This window comes from Pelodiscus sinensis, chromosome 26 (assembly GCF_049634645.1).
Source record: "Pelodiscus sinensis isolate JC-2024 chromosome 26, ASM4963464v1, whole genome shotgun sequence".
Classification (NCBI taxonomy): Eukaryota; Metazoa; Chordata; order Testudines; family Trionychidae; genus Pelodiscus; species Pelodiscus sinensis.
The window spans coordinates 6375860-6402545 of record NC_134736.1 but is presented as its reverse complement, the minus strand read 5'-3'; the positions used below and the strand labels follow the sequence as shown (position 1 = coordinate 6402545).

The 26686-nt window shown below is 43.7% G+C and overlaps 1 protein-coding gene and 1 long non-coding RNA gene across 2 annotated transcripts; one reads left to right on the top strand and one right to left on the bottom strand.

The window, feature by feature from the left end:
* The first annotated feature begins 175 nt into the window (after window positions 1-175).
* On the top strand, window positions 176-19798 carry LOC142820521 (uncharacterized). The gene is made up of 3 exons (XR_012897744.1): window positions 176-269; window positions 4839-4971; window positions 19677-19798. It is a non-coding gene; the product is annotated as an uncharacterized LOC142820521 (long non-coding RNA).
* Window positions 10421-25119, bottom strand: LOC102452017 (uncharacterized). Its single transcript, XM_075909675.1, has 11 exons — window positions 24663-25119; window positions 21351-21472; window positions 20878-20929; window positions 19967-20010; window positions 19187-19848; window positions 15504-15609; window positions 14116-14262; window positions 13807-13867; window positions 12919-13085; window positions 11292-11400; window positions 10421-10833 (listed from the first exon to the last, which is right to left on the bottom strand). The coding sequence occupies exons 1-11, from the start codon at window positions 24910-24912 to the stop codon at window positions 10820-10822; spliced, it is 1734 nt and encodes a 577-aa protein (XP_075765790.1). The 5' UTR covers window positions 24913-25119; the 3' UTR covers window positions 10421-10819.
* Window positions 25120-26686: the final 1567 nt, after the last annotated feature.

Below are 26686 nucleotides of genomic sequence, written 5' to 3'. Positions count from 1 at the left end.
TACACAGTACACTGTTTTGCCATTGAGTTTCTGTGCTAAAGTGCATCTGATAATATCAGCAAACTTCAGAAACATTCTTCTCACACAACAGTTCATATACCAGGGAAATGAAAGTCCATTATTATGTAAATATACTTGAGATGGACTTTAACTGTGTCTGTGTGTTTTAGCATAGGCGGCAACATGTCTGGCTGAGAGTTCTAAGAATTGCAGGGTTCCAGCGAAGCTGATTATCTGGCATTCGATCAGTAGAAGGAATGCCTTTATGGGTGAGTAACAGTTCCAGAGAAATGAAAAGGTCACGTTACTGGTGACTCAAACACGTACACCTGCAGGCAGTAGAAAACGATTTTTCAACCTCAGCTGGTTGCCGAAGTACTTACAAAGCCTTTAGGGTGCATGGGTCTAATTTCTGTTCATCTCAAAATCTGAGTTTTTTAGTGTCTTCCTAGCATGTGAGCCAAACAACTCATAGCCAGGTATTTCTTGCTTGCTTAAAGTGGGACTTCATCACAGACTGTGGAAAGATGTATATCTGTATATATACCCGCCTTTCTTATAAAGTATTATATAAGAGAGATCTGAACAGCAGGCATAACTTTAGCCCTTGAGTGTAATGGGTAGAAACAAACAGGCTAAGTTAAGGGAGCTGTGGCAGATTTAACTCTCAGTTTCCATGTAATTGTGTATGTAAAGCAGTGTAAAAACTGTGGTTTAGTCTCACTCTTTTGATGTTCCAGAAATTTTCCAGCTATGTGTAGTTTAAGCTCAGATTTGTAAATTGCTTTTTTCCATTGGAGGACAGTTACTTGTGTTCACCAGTGTGAAGAAGGGCTCACACACAACTCATTAGTAAGCAGCAGTGGGAACTGGCTGTTTCCATAAAATATACATATTCACAATGAATGATACCTAAAATTAAAAACTTCATATTCATTGGTGACACATACTTTTCTGTGCTTAGATCTTTGAGCCTAGTGAATGTTTGGGTGAGGTCATACAGCAACTAGGAGACAATGGCATCTGGGTTCCCATATTGCTATCTTGTCACATGAAATGTAGTGGTTACTATGGATACATCATTGCATTCCAGCTTTCAAAAATTAAAGTTCCACGGAGACTTATAGGATCCTCATAGTTGTATATGAATGACAAACAAAGGCATAAAGTAGAGACTGGAGTTGACCCACCCAAACAGACTTCTCCTCAAAGTGACCCCAAAACAAGGCCTAGGCCGTGGTGTCCAACATATGTGGCTATTTGGCTGGTTGAGTGTGGCTAGTTCATTATTGCAGTAGCCACTGCTTCAGAACTGGTAGGACACCCAGGGCCTAGAGAAATGCCAAAGAGCCTTCATGGTAGAGAAATTGGACAATATTTTCAAGACCCTCCTCTCCTGAGAAATGATATCTCTGACATCACATCCCAAATGGCTGACTCAGAAGGTGAGTGCAGGAGAATAGCCATTGAAACAAAGGAGAAAAAGGGGGAAATGTTTGCTCAGAAAATGAAAATGTGGACAAATTGGGTGACTGGAAAATCAAGGCAAGAAGAAATAATCTTCATATTTCAGGCATCACAGAGAGTTTAGAACAGTGGACTCAAATTCATTTAGGGTTACCAGGTGTCCAGTTTTAAACTGGACAGTCCGGTATTTGAGCTTTCTGTCCAGGAAACAAATTGAGAAAATACCAGACATATAAATGTCCGGTATTTTCTAATTAAGTATGTTTTATTATTATCATGAGTATCAGTACGTAGTTGCGTACTGCCTGGCTGGTCGACACGTAAAGTAAATCCGGCCTGCACTGCTGGTGGAACGTGAGTCCCTGGGATGGGGGTGTCTGTACCTTGCCCAAAGCCCAGCCGTGGCTCTGCCGCTGCCCTGCCCACTCCCCCGCACTGCACCTCTTCTCCCAAGCTGCTCCCTCCCCCATGAGATGCGGATTTAGGGATTACCGGAGGCTGGCACGGGGCAATAGCAGGGCTCAGCCTCCCACCCTCATCATGGTGATGGTTGCCATGGAGAAGTGGAGTGACGCAGCAGCATGCTTCGTTCTGCCACCCGAGGCCAGTCTGGGGGTTCATGTGGCGGCCTATGGACTCTGCACACACCTTCCCCAGGCCATAGGGACATAACCTGCTGTGCTGCTGGTGATGGCTGTTTTAAATCGCCTGAGGGCGGCAGGCAGGAGAGGGGAATGTAGGTGTGTGCATGGGCCGGCAGGTGGTGCTGGGAGATGTGTGTGTGAGGGGGGAAGATGCACAGAGACCCACCCCCCACTCCTGAAGCTGCTGCCAGAGGGGGTGCCCACGGGCCTACTACAAGCTGAACCTCTATAATCCAGGACTTCCTGGTCCAGCAACATCCATCATCCGGCGGGACCACAGATATTTCAGGACCAGAGAGTCGCAGTGGAGGGCTTGCGGCTGGGCTCCCCGCTGCTGGGCTGCCCAGTTTAACGCAACTAGGCAGCCAGGCACAACCCAGCAGGGCTGCCTGGTGGGGCCAGGCGCTCTGCATTCCCAATGCGGCCGTTAGGCAGGGCCAGGAGCTCAGCGTACTGCAGAGGGCTGCCTGGCAGGCCAGAACCCCAGAGCACAGGGAGCGGGGCTGCCCAGCATAGTAGGGAAGGAGGTTGGGGGACCGGCAGGGCAGTGAGGCTGGTGTCAAGGGGGAGCCAGCCAGGAGGCCAGCGGCTGGTCTGGGGCTGAGAGGAGCAGGTAACAGGGGAGCCAGCTATGACCTCCTCTGGTCTGGCAAAATCCCTCATCTGGGACCAGTCAGGTCCTGAGGGTGCTGGACCAGGGACGTCCAATCTGTAGGAGGAGTTGAGGACTGGCACTGGCCCCAAGGTAAATTGAATTTGAGACTCCTAGTTTAGAAAGTAAAAACACCCTCACTTTTCTTCAGCAACTGCTCCCAGCTCTCTTCCAGATAGACCCACACTGCTGCCCACTGCCCCCTTAGAGGCACAGCTCAGAATGTGATTAAAAAAAAAAAGGTGGGAAAAATCTCAGTGGGAGGCTGTGGTACCTAAACGGCTAAAGGCACAGAGAAGCTGCTGGTAACTAAGGCAGCTAGTTTGCATTTGCATGTCGAATCCTAGCGCCTAGTCACAAAGGCCAGGATCTCGAGTGCCATGGAACCAAGCCGGGCAGCGTCTCTCTTCTCAGGAATTCTTGAAGGAGGGCTTGTGGGAGATTTGGGAGGGAATGGCCAGTGGGCTATCAACTATGTGGAAGCACTGGATCATGACAGAGTGTGTGTGGGATTGTAGTAAGGTCCATCATATCCTAGCCATTCCTTCAAGCCCAGACACTTGCTTTCTGTTCTGGGTAGAAGAGACTTTCCTCCTAACATTTGCATTGTTCCCCCTTCAGAGGTCTCAGCTTTGCTCAGGAAATCGAAATTACATCCCAAATGCCTCCTGCCAGCCAGTTCCATTCCCAGTGCATTTCTTCCAGCTCCTTCTGTGGAGCCACAGAAACACACTTTGCTTCAATGGAATCTTTTGGTTTCCAAGTTTCCTGAATCACAAAGAAAGTAAAAAACAAATATTAGGGATGATGGGGGAGACAGTTTCAACAGAACGGGTTTCAGCCTAGATCTCAGGCTGCTCACTGGGTCAGAAACTTATCTCCTCTTACTCTCCATGCAGATGATCCCACCCGTCCTCTTCCAGTGCAGCTAGCTCTGGGGTGGAAAAGTAGTGAATAGGGGGAGCTTATGCTTGGGCTGTCTTCTCACCGAAATCCATGGGTAGACTGTTCCTCCTCAAAGAAAGCTGTTGCTTGTTATTTTAGAAGTGTCAAAGAGAAGGTTTTGTTATCATTAATGTGACTTTCCATTATGCAAAAGGTTTGCTAAAGTAATGTAATTTCTCCTTTTTCCTGACTTGCCTGTGAGCTGAAAAAAGTAAAGCCTCTGTGCTAGTCGGGAAATTGTTAAAATAAAATCAAATGTTTTTAGATGTTTGCTTTGCTGCTGTTTATTTAGGATATGGGATTTTTCAACTGTAGTTGGTTAGGGCAAGGAGATGCTGTTTGTTTTGGCACTGGTCACTTGTCACATAGTGCTTTGCATGCCACTTGTTTTGTATACATTGCAATGCATGCTTTCCAGAACATATTCCTTTTATTGGCTGAACTTCTCTAGTCTGGCATGCTTGGGACCTGACCAGTGCTGAACCAGAGAATTTGCCGGACCACAGGAGGTCAATATTGTCCAGCAGCATTTCCAAGACTTCCACTGCTCACTAGGCTCTCAGAAGACAGTACAATAGAGCTGAATGGCAGCACAGAATAATGACATCCAGGACTGGTGGCTGTAAAACTTTATGGGACCATGGGAAACTTGGTCACACCCATGATAATTGGATATCTGGATAACTAAAATCATACCGGAGCATGGATGTTGCCAGATCAAAGAGTGTTGGACTAGAGATGTTCTAATCGTAGAATATTCCTTAGGATAAACAGAGACAGGGATCTGGAATCTCTTCTGAGAAGAGTTTAAAAGGGGCAGAAAGCTGCCAGATCTCCCCAATGAGGAATTCCCCAGCAGGCATAGCACTGGTATAGCTAGTTCCTGTTCCGCTATGACCACTTCCCACACTCTTTGCCAAGAGCCTGGGAAAAGGGTTTGCCAGAGCACATGGCACTCTGGCTAGTCCCAAATAGTGAGCAGTTCCATATGGATGGCGGGGAGAGAATCAGCTGCTGTAGATTAAAAAATCAAGGAACCGCCTGGTTTCTTCGTTGCTGAACAGAGCTGCATGCTGCTGAGAATAGGGGTCAGAATCTCTTCTCTGACATTTCTTGGTTTCATTCACCAGATTGCATCTTCCATCATGCTGAATCTAATGCCTGGAATAAGGTCTCTATTGTTTGCCAACCACCCTCTCGCTCCTCCATGAAATCCCTCGATTCGTCTCAACTTCCCTTTCCTGTATAATTGTTTCGTAACTTGTGAGTATTTGTCTCAAAGTCGTAAGAAGACGGCAAGCTGTTTGGGGAGCCAAGAATGTGCCTTATCTCTTTGCACGATGTTGGCCCACAACATTTTGGCCCCTGAGGCAGGGAGCTCAAATGACGCCCCTTTACCCGGGCCAAAATTTTGAAAAGTCTCAATTCTGCCTTCTTCCTGTTCTACTCCTCTCATGGCACTCCACCATCTCTGTGCATCTAGAGCAGAGAGAATACATATGCACCAGCAGCAGACACAATTTTCTACACTCTGGGTCCTAGTGGTGCCCCCACAGTCTGGTACCTGAGGCGGCTGCCTCAGTTCGCCTCATGGTAAGGCCAGCCCTGCACTCAGAGTGCCCCTTACCCTGCCTCCTGCTGGGGGGAGAGGGAGGGGGCGCTGGGACTAGAACCTGCTACCATGCCCTATCCCCTAGGCCATGCCAGTATCTGCCCCACCACCTTACTCTTAGGGCGCCCTTCATCCCGCCTCCTGCTGGGGTGGAGGGGGGGCAGATCTGTGGTAGCACTTGGGAGGTGCACAGCCACTCATGTGCCCTCATCAACATTTTAATTGCCGAATGGGGTGCCCTCACATGCTACCTCCCTGCCACTCTGGGTGGCCCTCCCTGATGTTCCTTTCTCACACAGACACAAGTGACCCCTGCGCTATGTCCATAGGATAGGATGACCAGATGTCCTGATTTTATAGGGACAGTCCCAATATTTGGGGCTTTGTCTTATATAGGCACCTATTATCCTTCCAACCTATGGTGATCAGTTAGCAAGTGTGAAAAAATAAGTGGTGGAAAAGGAGAAGGGAGGAAGGGCAAGTTTCTGACCTCGGGCAACCTGGCAGACTCCTCCTACAATTTCCGCAGGGATGTTCAGAAACCGATAATTCACTAATCGTGTAGTCGATAGAATATTTATCAATTGCATGATTAGTTGATAAGGGAAGTTAAAGTGCTCAGTCCTGGCATGTGCTGGGTTCAAGAGCTACCCCTGCGGCGGCTCGGCAGTTTAAACGTAGTAAGAGCCAGGTGGGTAGGTAGCTGGGTGGGCAGGCAGTTCCAGCGCGCACTGGGTCCGAGTCCAAACTTTGATCCTGGACCAGCTCAAACTGGGCCTGAGCAGGGCTGCCTGCCCACCCTGTTCTTACTACATTTAAAATGCAGAGCCGCAGCGGGGGTAGGTCCTGGACCCGGTGCAAGCTGAGACTGAGCTGGGCTGTCTGCCTGCCTGGCTTCTACTGTATTTTAAATACAGAACGGCAGCAGTGGGGGGAAGGGTAGGTCCGCTGCTGCAACTCTACATTTAAATGCATGTAGTCGATAGCATTAACTGATAAACTTTTGCTAATCAGTTAATCAACCAGTCGACTACTCTACCACATCCCTAGAGAACCACAACATATTGTTCTTACAGGAAAGAAATTAACACTGAATCCAGTTCTAATTAATGGAAATCTCTATGAAAGGAGACACCCAATGAACTGACTCAAAATTACTATAGGATTCTGTAAATCAAAGGGGATGATGCTCACCCTTGCTTTTATATATACTGCCAGTTTTTTTGTTCAAGCCTAATGCAAATATGTCCAGTACATAACAACACTGTTCTGTAGGTAGATAAAGCCTCTGTGCACAGAATGCAGCTGTTCATCCTACCCTTCTTCAAGTCATAGCATGTCTGCAATAGTTCCGTAATGAACATCCTCTCTCCTAATACAAAAATTACCCAAAAGGCATTTAAAGCATTACATCTGATCCAGGTGCTTGTTTTCTCTTTATCTATAGTACTATTTGATTTTTGCATTCAAATGTTATTACCCCTTTCTAAATAATGCCTAATTTAAGCAGATCGTTAGTGCATAAAATGCTTTTATTTCCTAGTTCCTACTTGTCTTTTACTTTATAATGTATTACAACACTGATACCAATAGTTATGCAGTGAGTACATGAATGTGAAATAATCAGTATTTATTGAGCGAGAAATAGTCAAACATAATTCAGTTCACATTAGACAATTCTCACTGAATCTTCATGCAATTGAAATACAGCCGATAAAATATACATTGTACAATTGTTAATTTAGTTTTGAGAATAATATTTAAGAAGTGATACAAATCAAAAGTTCATGGTACAAGTTCTGTCCTGACATAAATAGATCCCATAGAGATAAAAACCATAGTATGTTCTCATTGTACATCTTTATTCTGTACTCTTTACATTTCCATCTGTGAAGTCCACAAGTAATTTGAGTTCAGTACAAAGGACTGCTAACATACGTTCTAATCTCACTCTGTTGTTATGCTGCTCTCATTTGTTGTTATGCTGCTCTCATTTGTACTTTTTAACTTGTCTTCCAGGATTTAAAGTCAATTGAAGTCAGTGAAAGTCTTTCCATTGATTTCAGTGGGGGTTAGATCCAGTCCTTAATTCTTATTTCTCAGTTTAATAAAGGGACACAGAATATTCCTGAATCCTATCATTCATATGATAAAAGAAATCAAGACTATTTATTGTATATAGTGGTTTTTAAAATAGTTGCTATGATCTTTTCGTTTTAAAAACAAACTACAATTCCAAAATATTACAAATCCCTAGAAGAACCTAATTCCACTGGTAAATTCAGGTTTCTCTGTCCCTAACATCCTTCATTCACGCTAGCATTAAAGTGCGAACAATAGTAAAGATGGATAGAAACAGAAAAGAAATCAGAAAAGAAACAGAAAAGAAATCAAATTAAGGAAAAAAATATTTTGGGTAAAACTATGAAAGAAGACCTCAACCAGTATCCAACACTTAGGGGATATATTGAAATGGGAGTTTGACTATACAGAATAATTTATTTTAAACATACAGGCAGTCCCCGATTTACGCGGATCCGACTTATGTGGGATCCACACTTACAAACGGGGCTTTTCTCACCCCGGAGCTCACGGGCGGCGGGTCGCCACCCGTGTCCTCCAGGGTGAGAAAAGCTTCTCCTCGTCTCCCTGGTCTGCTGGGGGGGGTCCAGCAAAGCCGCTGTACCCCCCCAGCAGACCAGGGGGACAGGAGAAAAGCCGCAGAGCACGCCCGCAGGGGGACAGCCCAAGCGCGCCCGGGCTGTCCCGCTGCGGGCGTGCTCCACGGCTTTGCTCCCCATCTCCCTGATCTGCAGGGAGATGGGGAGCGAAGCCTTGGAGCACGCCTGCAGCAGGACAGCCCGGGCACGCTTGGGCTGTCCCGCTGTGGGCGTGCTCCGCGGCTTTGCTCTCCGTCTCCCTGGTCTGCAGGGAAACGGGGAGCAAAGCCGCGGAGCACGCCCGCAGCGGGACAGCCCGGGCTCACTTGGGCTGTCCCGCTGCGGGCGTGCTCTGCGGCTTTGCTCTCTGTCTCCCTGGTCTGTAGGGAGACGGGGAGCAAAGCCTTGGAGCACGCCCACAGTGGGACAGCCCATGTGCGCTTGGGCTGTCCCGCTGCGGGCGTGCTCTGCGGCTTTGCTCCCCATCTCCCTGGTCTGTCCAGCAAACCAGGGAGATGGGGAGCAAAGCCTCAGAGAACGCCAGCAGTGGGACAGCCGCGGCGCGCCTGGACTGTCCCGCTACCCGCGTGCTCTGCGGCTTTGCTCCGCGTCTCCCAGGTCAGCAGAACAGGGAGACGGAGCAAAGCCGTGGAGAACTTGCGCGGTCCCGCCACCCCCGTCTCCCTGGTCTGCTTGGGGGGAGGGGGTGCAGCTAGTGCTCCCCCCCAGCAGACCAGGCTTTTCTTGCCTACCCCTGGGGTAGAGCAGCTGGGGGCTGCCGGGTTGGTCCCGCAGCGCTGCTCTGGACCAACCCGGCAGCACCCCAGCTGCTCTGCCCCAGGCGTCCTGATTCAGCCGCTGCTGGTCAGTTTCAGTAGCGGCTGAATCAGGAGGCCTGGGGCAGAGCAGCTGGGTTGCTGCTGGGTTGCTCCAGTAGCGCCGAAGAGCCACGCTACTGGAGTAACCCAGCAGCACCCCAGCTGCTCTGCCTCAGGCGTCCCCAAGTCAGCCGCTGCTGAAAATGACCAGCGCTGACTACAGGAAGCCCCAGGCAGAGTTGCTCTGCCCCAGGCTTCCTGGAATCAGCCGCTGATCAGTTTCAGCAGCAGCTGACTTGGGGACGCCTGGGTTTCTTAAGTTGAATCTGTATGTAAGTCAGAACTGGCATCCAGATTCAGCCGCGGTTGAAACTGATCAGTTTCAGCAGCGGCTGACGCCAGTTCCGACTTACATACAGATTCAACTTAAGAACAAACCTACAGTCCCTATCTTGTACGTAACCTGGGGACTGCCTGTAGTCAAGAGTTCTGGTGTATAGCTTTTAATTCTTTTCCAGACTGTTCTTCACTCTGGGGTAAAATAAAATCCGAATATAATAAAATCCTGATATAAGAACATTGTTTAGATGATTTAAAGGTAAGTTAGGCCTCATCCAAAGCCTATTAAACTAATTACAGGTCTATGTAGCACTTTAAAGACTAACAAGATGGTTTATTAGATGATGAGCTTTCGTGGGCCAGACCCACTTCCTCAGATCAAATAATGGAAGAAAATGATCTGAGGAAGTGGGACTGGCCCACGAAAGCTCATCATCTAATAAACCATCTTGTTAGTCTTTAAAGTGCTACATAGACCTGTATTTTGTTTCAGCTACACCAGACTAACACGGCTACATCTCTATCACTATTCAACTAATTGAAATTATTATTATTTTCATGGGATTGATCCATCATCTATTGAACTGTAGCTCTCAGAGCTTAATACTCAAAAATATTCAATGAGAGGAATGAAACCCTTTATTAAGAACAAAAGGCAAAAGACATAACTGAGATAGGAGAACATAGATCACATTAACAATAACTTGTTATCTGTAACCCTGATCCTACAATGGTTACGCATGAATAAAAACTCTCCGGTTTATTTCAATGAGAGAGAGAAAGAGATGAATTGACTGCTGTGATCAGTCCTTTTCTGAGTTATATATTGCTCCAGTTGAAGCAAACAAGGAAGTTTCATAGAAACCAGCTAATTCATAATCAGAGTTTATAATAAAATGAGACTAACTCTGAAGACAGGATTTGAGGTTTTCAGGAAGGAGTTACTAACATCCCCAATTTCCTAACATCCCCAATTATTCAGTGATAACCAGTTTGATTTGTTTTAATCTGAAAAGTACCTGGTATAATGATGACATTTAATATTGTGAGTAAATATATAAAGTTATATGGAAGAAATTTTTATTTCGTTGATCCAGACTAATTAAATATTATAGTCTTTTACTGTCATAAACTCTGATTGTATCTATAAAAAACTTGCCCTTAGCTGAAAACGCATGCTCAGATGTAAAAAATTTTCAGCACGTGCCTTAAAAATATGTGATGTCCCTATTCTTGGAGTTTCCATTGACTTTCAAAGGTGAGCACATGCCATGACATTTAAAGTTAAACACATATGGTAGGGAATAATCTTCTACTGGCATTGAGGGATTTGGACTCCAGAGATCTATGGTCGCCATTTACAATATATTACTTATATTGTAATGGCCCAATTTTTGGAGTTCTGAGCTTCCCGAACTTGAACTGGCTTCACCAGGAGTGGAGAGTGTTTAACTCTCTGGAAAACTAAGCCATGTATTTCAGGCACCTAACGTTAGATGCCTGAATTTTAAAATGTCTTTGGAGCGTTTCCCTCTAATTTCTACTAATCCAGCCCTGGGCTCTGAGGAGGTGTTTTCATCAGTAGTTCAAGCTTTAACAAATTCAAGACTTTTACTGTCTGTTCTCTGGCTGTTCCTCAGCAACAGCTGCGGAGCCTGGAACACAAGACAGGGATAATGAGCCTACAGGCATGTCCCTAGAAGGCAAACAAACAAACAAAGCATTCAGTTCCATTGTAGCAATCTTGTTTTGTTTATTCTACAGTGTACATTGACTTGTCTCTGCAGGCAAAGGTGATTTCAGTGCAGAACTCTGGACCCAATCCAAAGTCTTTTGAAATTAGTAGGCATCTTTCTCTTTGACTACATTGGCTCTGGATAAAGGCATGCAATCTACTGGAGTCTTAGGAAGGTGGGTGGGCACTAACCCACCCACAGCTTAACACTCCTCCCCCCAGCCTGAGGGGAGAAGTCACTAAGATTAGGGTTCTATTAAATTTGGAGGTAAGGGGACAATCGAACAGGAGAGTTAGAGGGCCATAAGCAGAGATGCTGAGGGGCAGATACCATCCTACAGATGAACAGCTTTCACGCTATTGCTGATGAGGTAGGAAGCCCTTAACTTTGCAGTGCAGTTGCCTTCCTCACAATTTACCTTTAACAACATGGCCAAAGCCATTTGAAGATGAAGAGGAAAGAAGCTCAGAAATTTCTTGTAAACATTGAAGTGTCACTCCGCTTAGTACATTCAGCAAGCTACAGCCCTGTACAAATGAAGCATCCAAAACAGTTAAGCATTTTCCCTCATCGCCATAAACTAATTTCCTCACTATGGGTACATTCAGGTCCTGATGTGTAGGGGCCACTTTCAGGGGACAGAAGATGGCAAGTGTAGTCATCTCTTAATTAAAAAATAATGGGGTACATCAAAATCTGGATTGTAATTATTTTTATTGCGCCCCACCATGTTGATTTCCTCAGAAACACAAATGTTGAGGAGGCACGTTTACTGTTGTGCATACACATACAATGAATAATCATTTGTATTGGCTTCACACTGTTAGTATATTAATTGTCTTGCTAGCTTTCCAGGAACCTTTGCAGCTAAGAGGCTGCTCTTATGAGGCATATTCAGTCAAGGAAGAGGTCAAAAAGGGACTGAGAGGGACAGAGGAAGATTATTATTTCTAAGTACAAGTGGTTTGTTGTTTAGTCCTTGGCAAGATAAAAATAGACAGGGTGAAATTCTGACCCTATTGAAGTCAATGGCCAAACTCCCATTGTCTTTAGTGGGACAGGAGTTCATCCTTGGACCCAATTCTGCAGACAGTTAAGCAGCTGAGTAAGTGTTTGCAGTGGGGAGAAACTTGGTTCCCACCCCAGGCAAAAATTTGACAAGATGCACTAAGGCTTCGTCTACATTGCATCATTTTTGCGGAAGAGGAAATGCAAATTAAGCACTCATTAGCATTTCTTGTGCTCTCATTTGCATATTATCTTCTAATCCTTTTTGAGGAAGAGGTTTTTGCGGGAAAAAACATAGTGTAGAACCCTTCTTCCTCATTTCAAATATTTTCTGTTTTTGTAGCGTGGCCTTTGGGAGGTGCTGATATTTCATTGGCATGGGTTAGAATAAATAATAGTAAAATAACACCTTGTCTTCATTAAGCTCTTATATATAACTGTATGTTTATGGCAGCTTACAGGGCCATGAAATTCAGCAGCTTCCTTCAACTGGAGACTTCTAAAGCCCAGATATTGAGTGTGGGTAAGAGGAGGAGATGGAGACTCTTTTGCAGTAAGGGAAGCATTCCTGGTGATGAAGGGGAATTTTGTAAATTAGAGTAGCCCCCATAATAACCCAGAATAGGGAGGGTACAAAGGTAAATTAAAGCAACCATCGTGTCCTTCCCCCAAATTGTGCGTTTTTGGTTGGACCACCTCCATGCATAGCTGAAACTTCAGCCTTTGTGCTTATAGACGTAGCTTAAACTATCTTGTTTTCTCTATGGATATTAAGCCTATATAGCCTGTGCAATTATCTTTATACCAAATTAATGGCATTACTTCCTGAGGTAAGTCCTTCCTTTTGGTAGCATGTGGTTGGAGGAAACACATCACCTCCTGACTTCCCTGGATTTTTACAAAATGAGTGGCAGTTTGACATGATTTTGGTTCCTATGAAATAAAAGAATCTAAAATTGAGGAGAGAAATCACCCCTCTGACACATACACACCGCCGTCACTGTGAATGAGTCATTTAACCTGATATTGAGACTCACCTGCAGCCAAGGGCTTGCTCCCATTTGCAACAAAATATGAATCCCCTCAAGAATTTGATCTTTGCGCAGCTGCAGAAACTTGCGCATGTCACTGTGGATGATGGTTTTTTGAGACTCCCTCGCTAATGTCGTGTGAGCAACAACTGCACAGTGAAATGGTGTTAAACCTGAATAGGAAGAACCAGTGTGACATCAGTCACTTTCTCGGCACTAAATCCAAATGCTTGGGTATAATGGTTTTCACAAAACCACCAACAATTAGATAACATTCAATGCAAGCTTTCTTCCCAGGCTTAGCTATTCCCAAGGCTCTTCCCTCAGGGCTGTCTACCTATTCCCTAGAGCAGGGTTTCTTAATCTGTGTTCCACGGCACACAGGTGTGCCACGAGACAGTCGGACATGTGCCGCGGAGAACAACAGAATTCAAAATGGCCACCCTTAAAGGGGCAGGTGACTTTTTTTTTCCTCAATAACTTTCCCGCAACCCTTTTTCCCCCTCGATAACTTTCCTCCTGACCCTTTTTCTCCCCAGCTTTTTTTTTTCTCAACAAAAAATCCTTGTTCCCCATAAAAAAAATTGTTTGGTGTTCCTTGGTCTTAAAAAGTTTAAGAAACACTGCCCTAGAGTGTCTACCTGTTAAGAACCACTTCTACATTTTTTAAATCCCTGTGGCATAGTAAAGCACCAACGTCAGTGAATGGGAAGAATTCACCCTTTCCCAGCAGGATCAACAAAATGGGATGTTGCTGGCAAATATTGCCAACTTGACAGAATTTTCCTACCTAACTTCTGGGGTTTAAAATTACTTAGTCTAGAGTAAAGCCGAATTTGGAGCCTCAGTGGAGTCTACAGTAAGCTTCACTGTAGTTAAAATCACATCTCTTACCGTAATGGTCAGTTATATCCACTTCCACGTGTATGCCGCTTTCTTTGCATTTTTTCAGAACCTGAAATGATGAGGACGATGCAGAGATTGTAATTAGTGATTGTGGCCTCTGGGTCCTGCTACAGTACAATGAAACAGTAATAATAGTGACACCAGTTCATTTCTGGTGGCATAATTTCTCATGTACAGAGAGACTTCTCACATTTTGCATGGCAGAATATGCATGTGTCTCTTGCAAAATGCAGACAGAAAAATCCAGTGCATAGTATAGTGTAATTATATTGTGTCTCTAATTAAAGTTTTACTTACTTCTAAAACGCTTAAGTACCCGTTCTCTGCACATAAGTGGAGTGGTGTTTTCCCTGAACTGTCCTGTTCATTGACATTGGCTCCCAGAGCAACCAAATCATTGACTATCAGGTGCTGGTTCTTTGCAGCAGCTAGATGTAATGCTGTCTAATAAAATAAAATAAAATTTACAGTGGGAAAATGAAAAGTCTTTAAGCAGCATGGGTTAGCATTTAGAGGAGAGCACTGGGAGTCAGGACTTCTTGAAGGGCCACACATCTAATTAGTGGAGCTGCACAGTTGTGATTCTACTAATTAGGAACCTGGACCCTGGAGAAGAAGCACATATGAGGGAAGATTGTAGTATTGTGGGGAATAGGGCCAGGTGGAAAGGGCAGTGAGATGATGCAGCTGTTGCAGAGGGGGAGAGAGGGAAAAGCCCTTTCCTTTCCAGCTCCATATCACTGACAGATGGCATAGGGGAGAGAGAGCTCTCTATCTCCTGCCCAGCAGAGCTCAGCTGCTGCAGCAGGGGAAAAACACCCCCACCTTCCCAGCCCCAGCTTGGTAGCTGCTGCAGAGTGGAAGAGGCAACTCTCCCCACACTACTGCTAACATGTAATAGAAATCATTTGCCCAGACAAGTTGGCTGTGTCTAGTCTGGCAAGTTTTTCCGCCAAAGCAATCGCTTTGGCGGAAAAACTTGCCAGCTGTCTACACTGGCCGCTTGAATTTCCGCAAGAACACTGATGATCTCATGTAAGAAATCAGTGCTTCTTGCGGAAATACTATGCTGCTCCCATTCGGGAAAAAGGGCCAGTGTAGACAGCTCAGATTTGTTTTGCACAAAAAAGCCCTGATCGCGAAAAAGGGCTTTTGCGGAAAAGTGTCCGTGCCAATCTAGACGCTCTTTTCCGCAAACGCTTTTAACGGAAAACTTTTCCATTAAAAGCATTTGTGGAAAATCATGCCAGTCTAGACATAGCCGTTGTGTTTGAATATAACACTTCTATCCAAAGCCTTTACGACAGTTAGCTAATGATACAAACAACATTTGGAAAGATCATCAAGACCTTCAGCAATTTTTAAATGGTCTGCAAAAATAAAATTAGAGAACTACTGTTCTAGGGTCTATTCCTGGCTCTGGGAAGGAAGTGTGGTCTGCTAGTGGTGGGGTACATTGCCTGGACTCCTGGGTTCTATTCCTGTCTCTACCACTGCTTTGCTGTGTGATCTTGTGCCAATCATGTCACCTCGCTGCACCTCAGTTTCCCTCATCTGTAAAGTGACAGTGGTTATACTTTGCTGATGGGGATGCTAGGACTATAAAATCAATGTTTGGCTATTGCTTAGAGAGCCTTTAATGTGCTAAAGTAGTGCCTGGTTTTCTTTCCCTGTTAGTGCCGTACCCGTTTTGCTGCATCCTTCTCATCAATTTTGTTTAGAGATGCAAATCTCCATGCAAGTCCATAAGCCAGTGCTCTCCTTCCTTGAGTGACAGCTTTGTGCAGGAGCCTGCAATAGGACAGGGTTCATGATGCATTAGAACATTCGGCCAATGGGGGTGAGGTTTCTAAAAGAACCAGAGGAATGGTATCTTAAAGCAAAAGGAACAATTATTTTTCAGGGACAGTTCAGTATTTTAGTCATTTATTCTTTATTCTCTATTAACTGAGGGAGTGAGAGCGGGCACATAAACATTGTAGGTGTACAGGTGAAGATCACTGTACATACCAGAGACTAGTTGCATACTTCCATTTCATCCCAAAAGCTCCCTGTGCACCTGTCTCCCATCCTCTCTATTTCAGAGATTCCCTGAAAATCTCCCCTAACTTCCACCCTGCCAGGGGTTGTGTGTGCACCCCATATCCCCATCCTCCCATGCGGGGTGGGGGTGGGGGTGGTGTAGAAACCCTCCATGTCAAAACTGAAAGATAGTCCCTAATTCCAACTGCAACATGTTTTTCTCTTGAGTGAAATTCAACTCTCTGCAGAAGCAAGATGGGAATGGAATCACACCCCTAGTATTCAGTGTAAAATTATGCTTTAGATTAGAATGGACTAGTACATGCATATCGTTATTAGCCTACCCAACCTTGCTTTTGCACCTTTTGTGGACACAATTAAAGATTACAGCTGAGAATCTGGCCCTTTCAGTCCCACATGAATAGGAATGGATGAGGATTTTAACTTCCTGGTCATGGGACATTTTGTGCATGTGTTTGGGGGGAATGTAAAAAAAAAGCAGTACAGAAGATGTCAGAAATTCAAGAGTGGGTAGTTTATAACTAATGGCAGTGCAATTATTGTAACAAAGGTAAAGAGCAATTTCTATCATTTTCCTGCTGTATTCAAGATTAATCTACGGCGCAGCCCTTGGTCCACTTACTACATTTTGTTTCATGTAATGTTGCAATCCTGTAAAACGAGATTGAGTTTGGATCCCTTTGGCTGAATTTAAAGACAATCAGGATGTCAGATCCTTCCAGAGTTTGTGTGATTTTTAAAGAAGGTCTCATCTGTTTTACATCAGCAATCTTGAACTGGCTGAGCTGAGAAGGAAATCAAGTGGTTGTGGCTGATTGGTTTTTGTTTTTTTTAGAGGTAAACAAACATTTGCTCTTTAAACACATGTTCTAATGAAATAGGATCAATAACCTTGTTTCCTTCAAATCAGTTCCAGTACCGCAGCCACTCCCGATTCTTTGGAAATCTGTTGCCCTCACACTAGCAGTTCACTTAGTTTTGGTGTAATCTCTTCACCCATTTTTATTGCCAGTTAATAAAAAAAAGTATCTATTCATAGAGTATTTACAGCCTGTTAATGTTAAGAAGGGTTATTATTGCATATCAATTTCTCAGGGGCATAAAGTAAGAACATAAGAACGGCTATATTGGATCTAACCGAAGGTCCATCTAGCCTGGTATCCTGTCTTCCGACAAGTGCCCCAGAAGAAATGAACAGGACAGGGATTCATCAAGTGATCCTTTCCTGCCACACACATTACCAGCTTCTGACAAAAAGGCTATGGACACCATTTGTACCCGTCCTGGCTCATTGCCATTGATGGACCTAATCTCCATGAATTTATCTAGTTCTTTGCTGAACCCTGATAAAGTCCTGGCCTTCACAACATCCTATGGCAAGGAGTAATGAAGGCTGATTGTGCATTGCATGAAGAAATGTTTCCTGAACTTTTTCCAGTGGCAAGATATCTCTTTTGAGATGAGGTGAACATATCTGCATGCTGTATTCAAGATGTGGGCGTACCATAAATTTATATCAAGGCAATAAGATATTCTCTGTCTTATTCTCAATCCCTTTTTATATTATTCCTAACATTCTATTTGCTTTTTTTTTTAACTGCTGCTGCACATTGAGCTGATGTTTTCAGAGAACTATCCACAGTGACTCCAAGGTCTCTCTCTTGTTAACAGTTAATTTTATACGTATAGTTGGAATTATTTTTTCCAATGTGCATTACTTTGCATTTATCAACATTAAAATTCATGTGCCTGTTTGTTGTCCAATCACCTAGTTTTGTGAGATCCTTTTGAAGCTCTTTGCAGTTTGTTTTGGACTTAACTTGAGCAGTTTAATATCATCTTCAAATTTTGCTAATTTACTATTCACCCTTTTCTCCACATCATTTATGAATATGTTGAATAAGACTGGTCCCCGTACAGACCCCCAAGGGACACCACTCTCTCTCCATTCTGAAACCTGAACATTTATTCCTACCCTTTGTTTCCTAACTTTTAACCACTTAGCAATCCATAAAGAAACCATGTTGACTTTTCCCCTACAAATTATGTTCATCTATGTGTCTGACAATTCGACTCTTTATTATAGTTTCAACCAATTTGCCCAGTACTGAGGTTAGAGTTAATTGCCAGGATCACCCCTAGCCCTTTTAAAACATTGACATCACATTAGCTATCCTCCAGTCATTAGGTACAGAAGCTGATTTAAAGGATAGGTTACACACCACAGTTAGTAGTTCCGCAATTTCCTCTTCTTCCGAAAGAACTTGGTCTTCCCCATCCACACACGCCTTTTTGTGAAAGAGCTCTTTCACAGAAAGGCTTCTTCCCCATAGAATGAGGATTACCAATGCTGGAAAACCCTCTGTTCTTTCGGTTTTCTTGCAAAAGAACGGAATTGCAGGGTGGACATTCCTCAAGTTTTGTCGGAAAAAAGGCCGTTTTTCCAACAAAAGTCTGTAGTGTAGACATACCCTGACTGATGAAATCAGGACAGCATCCCAAATGTTTTTCCATTGTTTTGGTACATCCCCCCTCTCAAGAGAAAACTGGCATTTATACCACGGCTTAGTTTGGCTCAACTATGTCTCCTAAGGGAGTGAATTTTTCACATTCTGTGTGACAACCTTAGGTCAACCTCATTCAGGAGTAGACCAAACCGAAAGGTTTGCATAACACCAGTGACTGAAATTGGATTGGCTCCCTAGTGTTGGCAAGGTTTCAGAAAAGAGAAAGCAAGATATCTATCTATCTAGATCTAGATCTTAGAAGACTTACCCAGCTTCTCCCCGGTGCTGGCCTGGGGTGGGGGTAAGTGTGGGCTGAGCCAGCAGCCCACTTACTTCTTCCTGGGACCAAGCCGGGACTGTGTAGGGTGCCCATTGGCTTCTCCCTACGTCCAGCCCCAGACCATACAAACCACCCTCTGGCTTTTGCCTGGGGGCAGCAACAGATGTGGAGGTCACCCACCTTCTTTTCCCCAGGCTGGCTTGGGGCAGCAGGGGCCATGCACCCTGATTGGCAGTTGTTTCCCAGGGCTTGGGCGTGTGCTACCTCCTTTGATCATTCATGAGTATAACTGTCCCTGCTTTCCCACCCTTTCTCTTCCCTTTAATAGAAAGCAATCTCATTCCACACACACGTCATTGTCCTGGCACAACCAAACCCTGACTTTGCTTTAAGTTATGTTAAGAGAAAGCTGCCTGCTGAATTTGGTGGTCCTAGTTCTTACCATTTAGGAGGAGTCCTTGAACAAATGGATTCACAGATGGATGGACACACAGACACACAAACTCTTTAAAATATATAGTAGATAGCAGTCACAGACCTGCTCCCATTTTGATCAAGTGCAAGCAGCTTGTCAACTGGGATATTTCTCAGGAGACTTTCCTCCCAGTGTAGTTGGAACTGGAAGAAAGAGAGGGCAGAAAGGTCCTGCTGTTCGAAGGAAACAGAAGTTGACTTCAAATGTCCCACACAGTCCCGGGAGTTTACACCAACTTCCATGAACTCCTCTGGATGGTATCCAGATGGATTATGGCAGAAAGATCTGTCCTGTGCCGAAGGCCCCGGGAAATGTCTGTGGGGACTCATAAAAGCATCCTGCATCGGCCAGCTGTTCTCTTCCTCGCTTTTACTCTGAAGTGAAGTGTCCAGAGTGCCCAGGTTTTGCATTATTTTATAATTGGACAAATATGAATTCTCTGCCTGACCACATAGTTGTGGGTTGCAATCAGGAAATGGGCAGCGTGGCTGTAATTTGGTCAGGTTCTGGCTCCTTTCCAGTGAACTGACAGCTGTTTGTTTGTTGCCTTTAGCTTCCCACCCAGAGGACGGAAGATTAGGGGAGAATTTGTGCGAGCAGCAAGCTAGCAGAGGACTCTCAGACTCTCGCTTAGAGTGGCTCTTGTTCAAATCTTCTTCCAATACCTCAACCAGGATATCAAGGTCCTCCAAGCCTTTTAGTGCTTGCTCGGGACATTGTTTTTTCTAAAACACCAAGAATAAAAGCAAAATTCAGTCATCGGCTGTCCTGTTCTGCCTCAGAAACTAACAAGTGATTTGCCTGGAGAGTCAAAGAACACAAAATAAAAGGTGTCATGCATACCTGTCCAAGCTGTTTTTCTGAATATGGGTGAGCTCTTCTTCTTGCTATTGGAAATAAAAATAAAAAACATTTTACATTATAAAAAATGCATATAATATTCAGTTAAATCTTTCTCCCCACAGGATACATGGCTGAGAGGAAATATCAGAGTGAAAATGCCTCATGCTTCATTCATAGCAGTGTGTCTCTCATATTTGCTCCCTTGCTAGAGTTGCAGTGATTCTGGTGCAACCATGGAGAATAAGAAACAAAGCTAGTTCTGACAAGAACTTTGGAGAACACAAAAGTGTGCACATTAATGTGTATTTGAGTTTCCATAGATGTATTTGAGGGTGGATGTATATGAGGTGTGCTTTAAGGGACAGTAAGTAAGCTGTTGCTGGGTGAGTTTTGGAAGTGGAAGGAGAGAAACACTCCATAAAACTTACTGGATCAAAGTCTAGAGAGGGTTTTTATTTGTTTTTTTAAAGAATATAACTTTGAATTATATAGAGCCATAACTTCAACAGCATCATGTCAGCATAGCTCTATCAAAAAAAAGTTATGACAGTTTATTCCACATAAGAATCTGGCCTTATATCCTTACAATAATAGGCAGCCAGCGGAAGTTTCTGAGAATGGGAGCCTTGTGACCAGTGTTCCCTGTAAGTTGTGTACTTGTGCAGCTGTTCAGCAGAGATTCAGATGCCACCCGCAGCAGGGCTGTATGTTTCTTCTGGTGGTGCACATTTGTATATGCTTTGGTGCACATAGAAAAATTATTCCTCACATAGATGGAAAAAATCAGCACATGGATGGAAAAGATTAGCAGGAACATTGCTTGTGACCCAATTCTTTGGGTACTTGTGCTTGTGAGAGGGCATCATTCTAAAGGAAGTGGACTTTCCAATCTCCCAAGCAGTATTCTGTACCTGATGTTGCAAAAGATCCTTTGCCTGCAGTTGCTCTTAACGATTGTGCTTCCTAAGGACATAAGCAAATAAACAAAAATTAATATATTTTGAGATGGTAACATTCACTACAAAAATGTAACTAGTTCACAGAATGTGACATCAGCAAAATAGTTCTGATACTAACAACTTTCAGCGGATAAAAAAATTTGCCAAGCATGGACATGGGGATCTCTTTTGGATGAGAAGGATCCTTATTACCATAATCCTGGGAAAATCTCCATTCCAGTCCCTCAGTAATGTTTGCATTTCAGATGTATAGCACCAAACTGCAGATCTTTTCCCACTTCACCTAAAGGAGTGACTCCGTTGGATGGAAGCAATGCCATGCTGGTATCACTGCATACCAGCCATGGATAGGAGAGATATAACATACTTCACCATCATGTTACACTCCTGGGTAGTGTCTTCTACAAATTCCCACTGATTCTTACCTCTATGTCACTGGGGTCCATCCCTTTGGAAAGCCGGACTTTTCTGAGCAGCTCCCGCACTGGCATTTTCACCCTCACACCAACATACTGCTTGTGAGAAGGAATGGTGCTAAGTGAAGAGTCTAGAAATAAAATCAATATACGTTATTTGAAAAAGAAATGGTCACAAAATAAAATCTACAAGACAGTAGAGACAGTAGGAGGTAGTTCTGCCCTATAGGAGATGCTCAGATGCGTGGTTTCAGGTGGTTTGTTAGCTGGGAAAAATTCCCATTTTGTTCTATATAGTCTGAAGTTATGAATCGAATATATAAAGGAGAATGTTTGTAAGTTTCTGCGCTAATAACTTGGACACTATAAGAGCTACCACAACCAATCTTTGCATGGGATAACCTTTTCTCCAGGAGAAGGTTTTTAAGTACTTTTGGACCCAATCGGGCCTGAGCTCAAGCTATAAAAATAAAAAAGTAACCTGCCGTGCTGCGCTGCAGGGACCACCGCCTGCAGCCCCCAGCACCGTCCGGGACTCACCCCCTCCCACCCACGAGGTTACATAAGTGACCCTTTCCCCTCTCCCTGCGCCAGCACTCAATGCCCCGACCCCCATGCGCACAACGGTTCGGGCACCTGCCCTGCCCCCCACAGCACCTGCAGGCCTGGGCACAAACTGGGCTGCTCTTCCCACGTATAACCTCCCCTCCACCCAGAGTCGCACCCTCCCCACCCCCGGGATGACGTGGACCTATATTTTAATCCCTATAGAAATCAGTGCAACTTTTCTACCATAAAAAAAAAGATAATGGACAACTGTTTTTCTACATCTTGTTCCTCGGGTTTCCCGAGCAATGCCGGGTAACTCCAGCTAGTTTTCAATAATTTAGCAGCCAGGGAATTACCCTTATTTAGTATTGATAAACATGCTCTAACTAACAGTTCAGGGGTGCTCTCAGTAAGTGAGAGACGATCAATAAAATAAAAATCTGACTGAAGAGCTTACAACTTAAAGGCATAAATGGAGAGCGTACACTTGTAAACAGGGTCTGCATGAACTCTGTTCTTCAGGGGGCTGATGTCAGGAGCAGGCCATATTTGCATCGACAAATCTACTTTACCTAGCTGATCAGCAGAGATAATTGCTTTGCCAAAGTGATCAGTTTTGGCTTCTTTCTGTAAAGCTGATGGATGCCGATCATCAGCAGGTGGGTTTGAACCTGCAACCTTAAGGACAAAAGAGACGTACCTCTACCATGCTGACTCTTAGGGTGTGTCTAGACGACTGAGTTTTGTCGACAAAAGTGGACATAACGTCGACAGAACTCAGCAGTTTTGTCGACGCTGGTATACCTCATTTTACGAGGCATAACACCTTCTGTCGACAGAGTTCTGTCGACAGAAGGTGTTATTGCCTGTAGGGTTGCGTCTAGACTACAGGGTTCTGTCGACAAAGCAGCTTGCTTTGTCGACAGAACTCAATGTGTCTGGACGCTCTTTGTCGACAGAAGTTTTGTCGACAGATACTGTCAACAAAACTTCTGTCGACAAAACCCGGTAGTCTAGACGTACCCTTAGCTAAGGCTGTAGAACATACTTCATGCTTCCTTATCAATGATCTCAGTGCTTTTGGGTTTCATTTGAATTAAAGTTCACTTTAATCTTGAATACAGGGGAAATGACTTGTTATTGTGCTCCCTGTACCCAGTGAAATCACCAGAAACGGGGCTAAATGGTGAAACCTTAGAACACAGCATTGTAACTAGAGGAAGAGGCCTCTAGTTACAATGCAAGGACAGTGGTAAGCAGCCCAAAGGCAGCAGTGGCAGTGACAAGCAGCAGCAGAGGGAGAGGCAAGCAAAGGCAGAGACAATAGTAACAATGGTGAACGATGTCAACGAGAGAGGCATTGCTGGACCCTTCCCTCCTTCGAGTGACCCTTATTTCTCCAGCATTTATCAAAATCTTTAAAGTATCATATTTTGTTACATATACTTGTCCATATGCAGGGTCCATTGTTTTTCTGGCTTGTGGCCCAATCAAAAGAGAACACAGTGCCACATGGAAGGCCTAGGTTCAGAATGACCCTCTTATATCAAGACTTACTGCATGGGCTGCTAAAAACTGGGGATTTGAGAGAGGTGATGCTACTGGGGCTCCAAGGGCACCTCATTGTGGTGCATGTGAGGCTAAAGCCGAAGAGGAGGCATGATTAAACCTCAAGACTATGGTGGCCTAGAATGACAGGGACGTCGGTAACTCAGGTGATCCTGTGGCATTAGGAGCCATATCTGATAAAACCTGGTGGTTGCACTACTAAGTTTATCTTAAGGACTAGATTTTCAGGTGCATCCTATAATCACTGCTCTACTCTGGCTGGCCATTGCCTCTAGCTGAGAATAGCTAGAGTTCAGTAAGCTCTGAATAACCTCCTGCCTGCCCTTGACATGCCACCAGATCAGAGGCTACGGGGGATGGGGAGTGGCCTGGGAATTGGCTATACAAGCTAAGGACTTGGGTCACGTGGCTTGTTTCTGCTCCTTGTTTAAGAGGGTGAAATATGTTCAGCAGGAGAATAATGAACATCAGGTAACGAAAGTTGCATGTAGATGCTTTGGGATGAATTGTTGATTTTGGCTAAAACTTGTGACTCCTTTAAAATGCCTGAATGCTTAGCAGGTGACAGATTAGCTGTGATTAAAATGTCCTTACAAGTCAGTTGTTTAGTATTCAAACAGCTCTAGCAGGGAGACTCATACTTGCTTCTGGCAGATATTTTAGGGCTTAATTAAATGCTTTTGTAAAGCACTTTGCCAGCCTGGATGAAAGTACTAGAGAAGTGCAAAGTTGATATTAATTTTATTGTTCTCTTCCAAGGTATTAAAAATGCTGGATGAGGCATCAAGTTACTTGCCCAGGTGCAGCCTTGAAACTTAAGTATTTCGTTAAGGCAGTAATTCATTATAAATATTGGTATGCAATTCTGTAACTATTCACCAAGACCTATATTACTATTACATGCAGAACAAAACATAATTAAAAAATAAATAAGTGAGCAGTAAATGTGACGGATAAACAAATCATGGAATATTACTGCAACTGTCTGCAAGAAACTGAAGTACTTTTGCCTTTAGGAATGAGCCACATCAAAACCAAAAAATAAGCTAACTACATAAACTGATCATATTTCTCCATTTGGCATTTTTACTGCACATACCGAAAATCCACTAATCTTATAACAACTTACTGTATTGCTTTGCAAAGAAATGCAATACTGAACACAAAATAGTTGAAAGTATGTGAAAAAATGTTAATTCTTACCAGTGAGAGCAGACATCACTTGGGTTTTTACTCGGGGAATATGACAGCTCTTGGGACCCACAACATTAAATTCGGTTAATCCAGAAGCTGGCAAAGATGGGCTCTGTTGAGAATAGTTTTCGGGGCTAGCAGTTTCCCCAGGTAATGGAGATCCTTGGCTCATGCTAAAACCTTCGATTTCACTTTCACTGATGTTTTGATTGGTGAGTAATTCAGAACTCATTTTGAGTTTTTGCAGCATTTCCACCATGCATGTGAAAAAAAGTGCTTATTTGATTTTAAGGAAATCTGTAAATCCAAGTTTTGCATCGAGAGTTTGATAACACAGTCTGTTATTCTCCAATGCAATTAGCCATCAGTAGCTGAATCCAACTTCCCTATTATCTTTAAAAGGAAGAGAGAGAATAAAAATCAGTCTTCAAATCTCAACAGTCTGTGGAAACTACTTTTGAGTATTGCATAGCTTAGTATCTCCCTGCCTCCTTTATAGACAGGTATGGTTTGAAAGACGTCAGCATGAAAATACCACACCCTCTAGCAAGCTATCACTGCAGCTGATGAAGAAATGACTTTTCCTAAGAAGTGCTCATTCAGACTGAGCAGGAAGAGGTGTAAATACAAAACTGAAAAATGTTTCTCCCAACATAAAAAATAAAAATAAAATGAGTGGTTGATTTTAAAAGAATATCGAAGGGAAAAATGGTTTCCCAGGATTTCAGGTAGTTTGCCCAAAGGATTAAACTGCACACAGAAGAACAAGAAAATCTGACCCTAAATCTAAACATTTCTATTAACCCTTTTTCTAATGTTTCACAAAAAGTAATCTAACCGGTATGACATTCAGCTCTGAAAAAAATAGCAAACATTGACACAACTTTGTTCCTTTAAGTCTCTCTGGAGAGAAAAATGACAAAAAAACTCTATCCAGTCAGAGGTTTGATTCCATAAAGAGAGACATGCCAGAGCATCTCTGAAGTCCACCAGGGACTTTGTTATTGCTATTGATTTACCTTGAAGGCAATCCAATTCTGTGATGATGGGTAGTGGTATGAAACCGTAATGACATTCTGTCATTGTTTATCTATGAAAATAAAATTATATCTGTAGCTAATAATATTCTTTACATTTTTGACAGAACATTCCAGTCAGTGCAGGAACAAAAATCCATCTTTGTTCTCTAGGGAAGATATTTGAAGATGTGTCTCTCTCTCCAATATTGCAAGGGCAGATCAAGGAGCAAAACGTAGAACAAGAACATCAAGGCACAGTAGCTGTTAAACTTTCTAGCAAGAACTTTCACAGGTAAAGATGAGGTAAGACCCTTCTTACAACTTTTTTTTTTTTTTGCGGGTGGGAACAATATACCTTTGTGTCAAACAGGCTGTGTCTACATTTGCACTTGCGGCTTTATTGGCAGGGCCACTCTCCTGCCAAGAAACTAAAACCTGCTACTTGGGACCAAAAGTATTTTGTCGGCAAAAGTGCCGACAAAAAGCATTTACATGTGTCATCGTTTAGTGAGAGGGCTGTGTTGAGCCAGCCTTGTTGCTAAAAGCTGCATAGTGTAGACATATCCCGAGGGTGGTACGATGGATGATGTAATACATTTTATTGGATCAACTTCTGTGGGTAAAAGAGACAAGCTTTAGAGCTACACAGAGCTTTCCTTCAGGGCTGGGAAAGGTACGCAGAATATCACTGCTATATACAAGATGGAACAGATTGTTTAGCATAACTGGCTAACACATATTGTAAGGGTCCATTCAAGACGAAGTGACCCACAAACACCACTGAAGTTGGAGGGGAAAAAAAGGTTAGTTGGTTACAGATTGCTGACGTAAGTCATAAATCCAGCGTCTTTTTTAAATTCATGATTTTTTTTTAGCGAAGTTATGAATTTAAGCACCCAGGCTCACCTTTTGAAGCAGGTTGTGCAGGTTTCCTTTGAGGGTTGGGATTTACGAGGTCACAGGTGGCATGATCGTTTTGTGAATAGTCTTCACCCATGGCAGATGGAATGGGTT